The following is a 13,696-nucleotide window of genomic DNA, read 5'->3' as shown; positions in this document are numbered from 1 at the left end:
AATAAAGAACTAAAGAGAATGATCACCTAAGATCCTTGCGGGATCACGCCATCCTAACCCATGTTAAGAGTTGGCCGTTTTTAGGAGTTAACTGATTGTTCCAAAAAATTTGAAACAAGTAAATCACAAAGAAGTATTAAGGAACAAAGAGGTATATTACTAGCAAGAATATATAAATATATAGTTAACTAACCCCTTATTTATTATCTTACGGTAATTAACACTAAAACAAATTAGTTATTCCTAGTGTTTTTAAATAAATTTTCTTCATCTGATTCGTAATGATATCAATGATACATATTTCTTCGTCATTCTTAATTCGAGTAAAAATCTGTATGTCACGGAAACATTTTTAGAATATATAAGTCCGTTTTTATTCGAATCGCACTCTTTCCCATACTTTTTATCCTTCTGAACTCATCCAAAATCCAAAAGAAATAGGCACATTTTTCATGTTGCCGCTATAAGCAGGTAAATCAACATTGAAATTCGGCAGAACATTTGTTGTCCTTGTTGCGCAACAATTCATATCAAGAAACGGAGACATAGTAATGAAAAATCTTAATACTAATATTTGTAAAATTAAAGTTAAAACTACTTGAAAATGAATTCAGAATTAATCTAACAAATAAACTAGTTTCTATTGAAGCATACATTTAGCAATAAGTGTTAAGAAGTGCAACAGTTTCCAGGTTATTTTAACCCAATAGAGATTCAGTAAAACTAATAATTGCACTTCAAGATTGAAAATAAAAAAAAAAGAAAGAAAAACAAAAATCTGCAGTTTTCTCTGATAGTTCAACGTTGAATCGATTTTCTACAAGAGTATAGCAAAATGTTTTTTATTTATTTATTTATTTTTTAAATCAGAAATTATACTATAGCAATAAATGTTAAGAAGTGCAACAGTTTCTAGTTATTTTTAACTTAATACTAGCAATTGTACTCCATAATTTATTCAGATTTTTTTTTGCAGTTTTCTTACGTCATTCAACATTAAATAAGTTGTTCCAAAAGTGCAACAAGACATTCTTTTTGTAATTCTAAATTATTTAACAGCAATAAATTTAAAAAGTGGAACATTTCCAAGTTAGTTTTAATCTAAAAAAGTTCCAATAAAACCAGCAATTTTAATTTACATTTTATTCACCAAAAATCTGCAGATTTCCCTGATTGTGTTGGAGTGCTTAAACTCTTTGGCGTTAATTTTTACTCTTTCTGACGATTTAGCAGTTTTCAGCCCAATTGTCTCTTATAAATGAAGACCTTTCATCACATCCCAATCTAAGCTTTTCACTATTAAAATGGTGACAGCAAATTGAATTATATAAAAGCGCTATTGCAGGTATTAATTACCCATTGAAATCCAAAAATGTCTGAAATTAGAAGGATGGCGACGATCATGATTATGAGGATTGCGGATTTCTGAAAAATCAAAAGAGCTTCAATCGTCATCAAATAAGGAAGAGAAAGAAAATCGAAAATTCTGGAGGATCCCCCATCTTAAAGACATCCATATCACCTCCTCTCCACACTTTAGCAGATTAATGTTGACTCAGACGAAATGAAAGAGCAAACAATTGAGAAGCGATCAAGTGATCTGAGGAAGTTAAGTCTGTGATCCGATTTTTATCAAAATTCCTGGAGAAGAGAAACGGGAAACATTTTAATTAAAATCCTAAAAGTGTTTCGCATAAATTAAATCCTCCTGTAATTGGTTATAAAATTAAATTGTCATTTAATAGCGATGATTTGAGCCATAAAACTAATCCTTCTCTTATTTTTCCGCCTTGTGAAATGATATGCTTGTAGGCAAATATGGCGTTTACAGTATACGGCGTGCCGTATATTGCATGCAACAAGATTATATATCCTTTAAACATCGTAGGGTTTTTCAAGAATACTTAGATTTAAACGTGAATCGACGACTTGTCTGACTTTATCCTTTTTAAAGAACGGTGATTATAATGACTAATCCAATATCTTTTTCTGGATGGTTTGGTTTTGAATTGTCAGATTTGTTAAGTAGTAGTTGCATAACACATTAGTAGAATTAAAGATTAAATATTTCTGGAAATGGCCAAATATATTTGGACAACTATATATTCTTAAACTTTTTTTGACTTTATCTCATTATTGATCCGGGATAATTATTTCGGTTATTTGTTTTCAGTTTGTTTGTTCGATAATTTGTGTGTGCGGAAAGATGCGAGACTCAGTTTAGGATTTTTTAACAGGCTTAAGTTATTTATTATTCATGTTTTACATTTAGAAAAAAAATGTCTGTTGGAAGTTAAGACTCATTTTCGGAGATCGAGCCCTCTTTTTCTTTCCAAAAGAATTACCACACTACGTTATACTTCAGTTCGAACTTTCTATTAGATATGGTCGTGAACGCGTTTTATTTTTCTTTCAAAACTGTTAAGTTATGATATAAAAGATTTACACAAAATATTAAACATTACTTCAGGCTCACATTTGTATAACGAGCATGCATTTTCTTTATAATAAATAATTCGCAGAAAATATCAATACTCCATAAAGGAGTAAAAAATGTAAGGCAATCACTTGACCACTTGAGATTTTGTCCCCCAGTAACCGTAGTTGCAAGTGGTATGCGCGTGAATTAGTACAACATGAAAGCTGAACTAGATCAGTAGCTTAACTGTTACGTTTTAAATTGTCTCAATTTACTCAAATGGACTGTCACTAAAGCAATTATACTTTTTTTTGGGCAACGCCCTCTATGTAAAAAATGGCTGACGCTGTCTTCTACGCATAGTTAATATTTCTAGTTCTATCTGAATGAAGCCAAATTAAGAAACGAGATTTATGTTTTAAAATATAATTTATCATGTTTAAAAAAATCATTAGTTAAGCATTAAAAAAATGACAGAAGAATTTAAAACCTAATCTATTAATATTTTCAAAATGGGATACCTGCAAGTGACGTAGGTGGGTATCTCGATCCTGATTGGTTGTTATAAGGGACATTTGTTTACGTTAGTAACTGTTCTTTCCATTCTATTTCGAGTAAACCCAATCCGCCAAGATTCGGTTCTTTTAAGTTTACGTATTAAGTCTTAAGTACATTCTATATTCTTTCATTAAGATTTCAATTCTTTCACTATATATTTCTTACTTAAAACTAAGACAGACACGAAGCAATATAGAACACAAGCAAACTTATTATGAATTGAAGTTGCCAGGTACATGAAATGAAGATATATCACGGTTACAATAAAATGCATAAACGAATAATAAATCTAAGTTAAGTGAAAGACTTAGATGAGAAAGAAATATATTTCAACAAATTCGATGTGCGATACGGCGCCGTATTTAATTAACTTCACGATAATTAACATTCTAACTTATGTGGAGAAATTTAGCTAAAATTTAATACTTCATTTTGCTTATAAAGGATTAGCCGGCGCTGACGTTATGGGTCTCATATGTGGGTATCTGTGTTCTTCTTCAACCCAAGTACCCAATTTAGAGATTATCGTAATGCTCATTTATGAATCATTGCTTCTATAATAATAATAAAATCAACGAAAACATCAAATAAATAAAAAATTTTTAAAGCAAATACGTGTTTTATTTAAAAGTAATTATTGTATTGTATTTCAAAGGCACAATACTGATCTTAACACACAACCTTACAGCACATTGTACGTAATAAACTAATGACAATAGTTAGACTAAAAATTCCTAACTATGATTTGTTTTATTCTTTTGTTATCATAGCACAGGGGTGGCGAACCTTTATACACCAACGTGCCATTTTTTCCAAAAAATTGTTTAATGAGGTAATTAATAGACGTGCCGTCAAATAATTTTGCCTTCTTGATTATTGGGAAAATAATAATACTAAATACTATCAACTCAAAACTCTTTAATTACATTGTAAAAAAATTTTTTTTGCAATGTCTCAGTTATACGCGTAATTCAACTTAAAGTAACATCAGTGTGACTTCGGTTGCTGCAGATTAGATGACAAATAACTTATATTAGGTTGTAAGATGTTAGTNATGAATGGAGTTTCTACCACTTTTTACATTTTTAATCGCACGTGGCATCCCTGGATGTAGAGATCATGTCTATCGGGATCTTAGGCTTCTATAGTCGGAAAGGGTCAATTTATGTATGATATCCTGAGCCCTGAAGCCGTAATCGCGTAGTAACATAGATGTGATCGTGATCTTAAAGGGGTTGAATAATAATGAGGGGTCGTGATCCTAAAGGGGTCCTCCATTGCATCAAAAAATATTCGGACGATAATGGTTCGTTTCAATAAAACTCCAAGTCTCTCATTTTCAAAAAAATGTCCTTTTCCTAAAAGAAAAATAAAATGAGAGCATTTTAATTTTATTTAGGACAAGGTTGCAACGCCCTGAATTTTCTTTTTTTTGCCCTGACAAAATTAAAAAAAATCTATTGAAGTATCAAGATATTCCTATTTACTCAATTTAAGAAAAATATGTACATAGGTTCAAGATAACCATTTAATAAGGAGGCTTTCGCTGTCGAACAGTATCATGGTTCCGCAATAACACTCAGTCATGTGGAGGTAGCGGATATCTTTGAAGCTGGACATATCTCTGATTCTTTGTGTTCTCCTTCTCTAAATAGTATTATACGCTCTTCAAGTCCGTTCAATTTTACAATTATAAACCGTTCCTTGTATTGAACATACAAGCCTTCATTATGTGCAATCATAAATAAAAAAACTTTATAAAAACTACCTTCAGCACTTTGTCAATGATATAGATTTTTATCGATTTTTAATTCACTTTGCTTGATTACTGGCTTTTATAGGCTTTACTGGCTTTTATATTATAACATTTTTAAGTACCCTTGTCATTGTCAACAATGACAATAACTTATGTTTTGTTACTACTAGGATTTTTGTTTTAACCCTTTGACTGGGAATTTCAAAAAAGGATTTTTTTTGTCCCATTTATTATTCAAAAGGACGAAATAGGTCACAAATAAGGCAAATTTAGAATTTGGGATTTTTCTCACAAGCGGTTATCGATTTAGAGGCTGGAACATATATGTCCCAGTCGGACTTAATGGTGGGATACATATGTTCATTAGTAATTTTTAAACATTTGTTGGGACAAATGAGTCCCGTTAGTAGTCAAAGAGTTAAGACTCATTTTCGGAGATCGAGCCCTCTTTTTCTTTCCAAAAGAATTACCACAGTACTTTATACTTCAGTTCGAACTTTCTGTTAGATGGTCGTGAACGCGTTTCATTTTTCTTACAAAAATGTTAAGTTATGACAAAAAAGATTTACACAAAATAATAGACATTACTTCAGGCTCACATTTGTATAATGAGCCCGCCTTTTTTTTTAAATAATCAATAATTCGCAGAAAATATCAATACCCCATAAAGGAGTAAAAAATGAAAGCCAATCACTTGACCACTTGAGATTTTTTCCCCCCAGTAACCATAGTTGCAAGTGGTATGCGCGTGAATTGTTGCAGCATCAAGGCTGAACTAGATCAGTAACTTAACTGTTACGTATTAGATTGTCTCAATTTACTCAAATAGACTGACACTAAAACAGTAATACTTTTTTGGGGGGGCAACGCCCTCTATGTAAAGAATAGTTGAAGCTGTCTTCTATGCATAGTTAGTATTTCTAGTTATATCTGAATAAAGCTAAATTAAGAAACGAGATTTTTGTTTAAATATGAAATATAGTTTATCATGTTTAAAAAATCATTGTGTATTGGTTAAGCATTAAAAAATGACGGAAGAACTTGAAACCTAATCTATTAATATTTTCAAAATGGGATACCTGCAAGTGACGTAGCCTGGGTATCTCGATCCTGATTGGTTGTTATAAGGAGCATTTGTTTACGTTAGAAACTGCTCTTACCATTCTATTTCGAGTAAGACAAATCCGCCAAGATTCAATTTTTTTAAGTTTACGTAATAAGTGTTAAGTACATTCTATATTCTTTCATTAAGATTTCAATTCTTTCACTGTATATTTCTTACTTAAAACAAAGACAGACACGAAGCCATATAGAACACAAGCAAACTTATTATGAATCGAAGTTGCCAGGTACATGAAATGAAAATATATCACGGTTACTATAAAATACATAAACAAATAATAAATCTAAGTTAAGTAAAAGACTTAGATGAGAAAGAAATATATTTCAACAAATTCGATATGCGATATGGCGCTGTATTTAATTAACTTCACGTTAATTAACATTCTAACTTATGTGGAGAAATTTAGCTCAACTTTAATGCACCATTTTGCTTATAAAGGATCAGCCGGCGCTGACGTTATGGGTCTCATATGTGGGTATCTGTGCTCTTCTTCTTGAAGTGCAAGTACCCAATTTAGAGATTGTCGTAATGCTCATTTATGAATCCCTGCTTCTATAATAATAATAAAATCAACGAAAACATTAAATAAATAAAATTTTAAAGCAAATACTGTTTTATTTACAAGTAATTATTGTATTGTATTTCAAAGGCACAATACTGATCTTAACACACAACCTTACAGCACATTGTGCGTAATAAACTAATGACAATAGTTAGACTAAAAAGAAAGGCTAAAAATTCCTAACTATGATTTGTTTTATTCTTTTGTTGTCATAGCACAGGGGTGGCGAACCTTTATACACCAACGTGCCATTTTTTCAAAAAAATTGTTTAATGAGGTAATAGACGTGCCGTCAAATAATTTTGCCTTCTTGATTATTGGGAAAATAATAATACTAAATACTATCAACTCAAAACTCTTTAATTACATTGAAAGAAAAAAGTATTTTGCAATGTCTCAGTTATACGCGTAATTCAACTTACATCAGTGTGACTTCGGTTGTTGCAGATTAGATGACAAATAACTTATATTAGGTTGTAAGATGTTAGTTTAAGCAGGACTGTTTATTATTTTTTTTGTTGCTAGTTATTTATTGTTAGCTTGTTTTTTATGGTTATTAATTGCTTTTTTAGCATTAATTGTTTTTTATTTTCATTAATAATTGTTTATTATTTTGCGTGTTTTTTGTGAATTTTAATTTAATTGTTACATATGCTTCATAGTGTAATAGCATTTGAGTAATAACAATTCATAGTGTAATAACAAATGTGATCGGTGGCGTGCCCAAAATATTGTGTCGGGTGCCATAAATGGCACGCGTGCCATTGATTCGCCACCCCTGCCATAGCAATTAGAACACGTTTTTTAATGTTGAATTTTTTAAAGTTATGTAACGTAAACGATTAGTTTGTTTTTTAGTGTTGTTATCGCCCTCTGGATCTTGAAGTTGAGGTGCTACAACTAAGTTTAGGTAAAATGAGCAAGCCTGTATATAGTCGGTCACAGTCATAGCTCACTCTAGGCAAAATAAAACTAGATTCCCATATGAACTCAACATCAGTCATAATAATTCCAGTTATAAAAGTATAAAAGCATCAAGAATTGATGCTCTCAGTAATGAAAAAAAAAAAAGAAAAGAAAACAACTAATTCAAGAATCTGCAGCTCCAATTATTTTATTATTTTTATATCTGTATATCTTTAAATTCTAAGTGTGTCCATTATTTATTTCAAGTTAAAATTAAAAAAATTCTATTACACTTGAAAAGTAATAGAGCAGGAACTAATACTTGGGAAGTCTTACAGCAAGATCCTTTGGTTTTCTTTAGAATGTTTCAAATCTCTAGAGCTGATTTCTGGAAATTACCAAAGTGAGAATATAAGCTTATAGCTTGCATATAGAAAACATGATTAAGGAAATAACGATTAATTTTACGATTAAGGAAATTAAAAAATCTTACATATAACTAATTAAATAATACTAATTTAAAAATACCAATTTGATAAAAAGTTTTTTTCGTTTTCAAAGTTACTGAAGAAAATTAAAATTTTTAAATTCATCAAAAATTCTTATTTAAAATGAGTGAAAGAAGAATTGAAACCCTAACACGACTTATTATTATAGTGAGTCATATAAACGATCATTTAAAGGTAAAAATTTAATTTACATGTAGGCAATTAAATGTTGTTATTTATTTTTAATTTGAATTCGTTTATTGATAGTTTGATAAACGTAGCTTGGTTTGTTGTTTGTATTCTTTTGCAAAAAAATTTAATTGCGGTATTTTTTTTCCTTTATAAAAGCAACGGAATTCAGGGTTTGGAAAACATTAAAAAAATTTTTATTATTGACTAGATTTTCTACGTTTGCAAAAACTTGTTTTTTAATGTTTATTTAAGGCAAATATCTTATACAAGTTTTATGCGTTTTGAATCATATTAATATGTTTTGTTTTATCGCTGATTAAACAAACTAACTGATTAAATTTCTTATCGTTTTTTGTTTTGTCAATCTAGATTGTTGCGCTACCTACCTCGATTTTTCTTTGTAAGTAAACTATGTCAACTGCCAATTATTTTTATGATATTGTAATTGTTATTAGTGCTTAGATAACTATATAATTTAATGTTGCTTTAAATTTAAAAGAAAAATATTATCAGAACTTACTCAAGCTGATAAAAATTCGAGCGTGAAGAAAAAACTTATTTAAAAAAATTTATAAATAAATTTTAAAAAAAAAACAATATTTTTATAGGAATCTTAATTTTTAAAAAAAATGTTTTTTGATTTTTAACTATTGAGTAAAAATATTGAACGTTATTGAGATTTTTTTAAAAAATATACCAAGCATTTATGAGTAAATGTATATAGTTGATTTACTTTTTGCAGTATAGACGATATCCAATTTAGTTAAAAATGATATGAATTATGGTATAAATATGACACCCAAAGAAGCATAATATCTAGTTAGTAATATAATGCCAAAAAAATAATAATAAATAAATAACAAAATTGATAACATTCGTAATATTTAAGCTCTAAATTAGTGCTTTTTTTCTGAGAGCAGAAATTAGGCTCATATTTAAAGAAGTCTCATCGCCATGTCCAAAAAGACTTAGCAATTGCGAACTCTACGGCATAAGGTCCCGAGTCACGCACGAGCACCACAAGGAGGCCGATGAGAGAGCTGGAGCTCGGTTCAAAAGCGCCAGACGACAAATCTAAATTCAACTAAAGCTAAGGACCGACCTCAGATTGGAAGACAACTAGACCGTCTTTAATTTCATATTTACAAAAATATAAAATTACTATAGCAATTACATATAAAACTTACATTTAGAATCAAAAAAATTTTTTACGACTAAAAATTATCAAATTTAAATTACCATCGAAATAGAATTATTTAGAAACTAAATTTAGGTAATGTTATAAAAATGATTTAAAAAATGTAATTTAGGACCCTTTTTTCCGGGGCTCTTAATATTTTTTTTGGGGGGGGGGGTACTCTAATTAAACAACATAACTTAATAACTATTTCGAAGATTTTAGTTTAAAAAATTAATTACATTTATACATTTATTCAGTTTAAAATTTCTTTTATTCCCTTTGCTTGGCCCTTTGTGGTCCTATGTCTGTCTTGTGTCCTATGGGGTCCTGTGTCAGGTTGCATCCGACATATAAGACCGCATTATTAGTTTGTAATGTGGAATCTATTTTTTAGTAATTTATTTTGGTTTTAGTTAAAAGTGTACTATTTTTGTTTAAAAAAATAACTAGGTTTATTATATGAATAGAAATAACTAGGATATATACTATTTCAGATATGCTAAGAGTAGAAACGTAAATATTTTTTTATATAATCATTTTATTTTTTTAATGTTTTTTTTTTAGTTGAGGTTTTTTCCCGAAAAAGGTAGTGTTTTGTTTAGTTCAACTCCGTAGCCTAGTAATTTTGGACCCAACCCAGAAGACAAGGGAGCTCCTGGATCAAACTAGCTTTCGCGGAGAACTTTTTGATGAAACTAACCCGCATATGCGTTAGATGGAGTTCAAAACCAAGGATCATGGATTATAATCCATGATCCGTCTATCACTGAGGATATTTTACGTCAGCACTATGGTTTTACCCGACCAATATTCGACAGTATACATACTGCCAGTCGTGGTGGCTCAGGAAATAGAGCCCTCACCCCCCAATAACTTGACCCAGGTTCGAATTCCAGCGATAGTTGGTCGATATGAATTCTGCTCCCGGCTTGCACCGACACTGTGCTGACCTAAAATATCTCTAGTGGTAGACGGATCAGGTTTGAGTTCCCTGTGCTGCCGAGCTAACCGTGGGAGGTTTTCGTGATTTTCTTCTCCTTGTAACGCAAATGCTGGTTAGTTCCATCAAAAAATCCACCACGAAGGCCAGTTTCTCCTAATGCTTGATCCATCAGTTCCCTAGTCTTCTGCGTTGGGTTCAAAATTACAACTCTACGGAGTTGAAAATGTATTGTTGTTAAGCTGTCAGCGTTTCAACGCAGTCTTATAAAATAAAATAAAAGTTTACATGTTCGATTACACGCAAGTTTAAAGTTACATAAAATAAGAAAACTATGTACAGCACTTATTTATTGCATTAACGGACAATTGAGAATTTTAACAGGCGTTAAAAGGCTAGAGCATATTTTTTTATTGTCGTTAAATTTCTTTCTTCTTTTCTCTAATATTATTTCTTTACAGACATTAAGCACTGTTAATTTCGCGAAATTGTGTTCGAAAATATTTAATTAAGGACATTCGTTGATTGATTTCTCAAATAAAACTTATTTTTTTAAACTTTTTTTATAGAAATAAAAGTGTCAGGAAATTTGAAAGTAAGAAGTATTGTAAACAAAACAATCCAGGAGAAAAAATAATAAATAAGGAAAGGTATTTTTCTTCCATTTTGAAAAAAAGTATTTATAAAACCAAATGTTTCGACGACGAAAAAAAATGTTCGATAGGATGAAGATGTTGATCCTATTCATCTTCTTTCTTAATAATCTTCGGAAAAAAAATAAAAACAAAAAATAAAATAAAAAATTGCGATGGAGGAGCGAAATAGATCGCCTTCTTTTCTCCTTTTTTTTTTTCTTCCATGGATCAAAAATGAATTAAAGACAGTGGGAAAAAAAAATCCGTCTCGAGATTTTCAGTAAGGAAAAAAAAATGGTGGCTGGCCAAAAAAAGAAGAAAACTAATAAAAGAAAAAGACAAAAATAAGTTAGGAGGAGGACGCAAGAAAAAAAAAAGATGAGAATGCAGATGAAGGAGGCAGAGAAAAAAAAAATGTGAGAAGAGAGAAAAATAGAAAATGAGAAGAAGCCCCGTTATAAGTCTTCCTTCTGTGGATCGTACGGCGTGTATGAGTGAGTGTGTGTGTGCGTGGATGGGAGGGGGGAGGGAGTCACGTGACTGAAAAGAGTTAACCCTTTGATGCTGCGCGGAAATTGGTGTGCTCCAGCAAAGTAATTAACGGTCGAAAGCGCGAGTGTGTGTGTGTGCGTGCATGTGCGCTCGCTCCTTACCTCTTTCGCTCCAGCACCAAAACAGAGGAGGAGTGTATTTCGTCGGAAAAGCAAACCAAGGCAGACGAAAGAAAGTATTCCTCTCTCCCGATGCGCCATGACAGTTCGCCCCTGACGCCGTCGTTCGGTCAGAACGAAAAGATGCAACCACGGTCAACACTCGGTTGTTCCATTTCTGTGATTTCTCTACAGAAACTTAAAATATTCCGCGAACAACCTAAATACCGGCCGCCGCTCCAACAGCAGCAGCAACAACAACAGCAGCAACCACCGCCTTCAATACCTCCGCCGCCTCAGAACACCAACAACTTCCTCTATCCACCGCCTCTCCCGCCGTTACCGCCGCCGCCACCACCACCCCAACAACACCACCACCCACATCAACAACAATATCAACAACACCATCACCACGGTAAGTTTTTTTTTTCCTCTTTCTCTCCCCGACCCCAGCCTCCGTTCTTTTTCCTCCCCTGACCCTCAATCTCCAGTTTTTTTCCTCCTTTCCGTTCGTCGTCTGCGCCGCCGAACGGTAAAAAATTATTCCTTTTTCTTCTCCGGAAAAACTTTTTTTCTGTAAAAAAAAATCTCCTTCCCTCTCCTGAAAAAAAATGTAATTCCCTTTTTATAATCGTTTTTTTTAAAAAATATTTTTTGAAAATTTTTTTCTTCGTGTTTTTGTCTATGCAATCCGGCATGGTTTCGGGATCAAAGGGTTGAGAGCAAATTCCTGAGCCTAAAGGGTTAAAATGCGATGCTCAGTGCTAGGGCATCTCGTTTTAAAAGCATAATGGCGGCCTTCTTCCTCGTCTTTTTAAAACTCCTGCTCTGTTAATGAATTTTAATTCTGGAGACTCCTTCTTCTTCCTTCTTGCCTCCTGTTTCGATCGGCCGCCATTTTTTTTAAACGCCAGAAAAAAAAACTCCCGTTTTTTTTCTTCTTTTTTTTTAAAAATATCCTCTCCCTAGACAAGTTTTTTTTTCCTGTTTTCTTTTCTCTTCGAATATTTTTTTCCGAGGTAAGTGTGGAGTTATTTTTGGTTGTGTGGGTCGCAGCCGATACATACATTTCGTTTTTCGGTGCTCAAAGGGTTTTCGCGACGGGGCTGTGTGGGTGCGGGGGTGGGCAAGTGGGGGAGTTTTTACAGTGCCGTCCGCCTTCTCTTGGATATTGATTATTGATTAGCTGCTAGAGAGGGCTGCCATTAAAAATACTGACATTCTCCCACTACTTTTAGGAGCTTCGCAATTTGGGAAAGAAGGGGTTAAAAGGTAGTTGTGCTTTTTAAAAAAACTGGAGTTGAGGGAAAAATGGAGATTCTTTTTGTGGATGAATCGGGTTAAGGACGCATATCGAATGCTTGTTTTAGGGAACTACTAAACAGTGTTTTGTCATATTTAATATACAATTACAAACATAATTTTTTTATTTAAAAAAAATGATAATTAATAAAAAATCGTCTGCTTTGAAAAATTTTAGAATTTTTTAAATTTTGTAGTTTAGAAAACAAAATGGCGTCATTTTGAATGTTATTAGAAAGTTCATAAAAACTCAGTGTTTGCGTACATCTTTGTAGAAACTTATCCATAATTGATTTGTTTATTTGATTTTAACGTTGATAAATTGTTTACTAATTAGCACGTTGTAGATAAATAACTTATGAACGCAGATCGAATGCTTGTTTTAGAAAATTGCGATACAGCGTTTTGTTACATTAACGATACATTTACAACTTTTAAAATTAAAAAAACAATAATTCATTAAATATCGTCTGTTTTGTTAAATTTTAGAATTTTTTAAATTTTGTAGTTCAGAAAACAAAATGGCGTCATTTGGAATGATATTAGAAAGTTCATAAAAACTCAGTGTTTGCGTACATCTTTAAAGAAACGCATCCCTAATTGACTTGTTTATTTGATGTTTACTTTGATAAATTGTTTAATAATTAACACGTTGTGAATAAATTAACCGATGGACGCATATCAAAGCTTGTTTTCGGAGACTATAGAATAATATCTTATTTTTTCATATTCAAAGAACAATTGCATATTCTATTAAAAAAATATATATTAAATAATAAAATTAAAAAATTTTCATATTTTTTTGAACATTAAACGAAATGGCATCAATTTCAATAATTTCAAATGTTTGTGTATGTCTTTAAAACGAACTACCTTAAATTGATTTATTTATTTGATTTTGATACTTACGTTGATAAAGTGTTTATAAATTAGAAAGTAGTAAATAATTGAGTTTATGTACGCATATCGAATGCTTGTTTTGGGG

At 31.6% G+C, this 13,696-nt stretch overlaps 1 protein-coding gene across 15 annotated transcripts in view; it reads left to right on the top strand.

Moving 5' to 3' along the window:
- Window positions 1-13,696, top strand: part of LOC107436894 (zinc finger protein rotund) — a 318,292-nt gene that overhangs the window by 104,551 nt on the left and 200,045 nt on the right. For 4 of the 15 annotated variants that reach the window (XM_071184136.1, XM_071184139.1, XM_071184135.1 and 1 more), the window contains exon 1: window positions 9,727-11,824. The exons of the other annotated variants lie outside the window; for them this stretch is intronic. In XM_071184136.1, the coding sequence (XP_071040237.1) occupies window positions 11,503-11,824 (322 nt within the window). In that variant the 5' untranslated portion in view covers window positions 9,727-11,502. Of the gene's footprint in view, window positions 1-9,726; window positions 11,825-13,696 lie in introns of those variants that run through there. 15 annotated transcript variants of the gene reach the window in all.

The sequence above is a fragment of the Parasteatoda tepidariorum genome, chromosome 8 (genome assembly GCF_043381705.1).
Source record: "Parasteatoda tepidariorum isolate YZ-2023 chromosome 8, CAS_Ptep_4.0, whole genome shotgun sequence".
NCBI lineage: Eukaryota > Metazoa > Arthropoda > Arachnida > Araneae > Theridiidae > Parasteatoda > Parasteatoda tepidariorum.
Note: the sequence above shows the minus strand (reverse complement) of the source record. Positions and strands in the feature narration are given on the sequence as shown.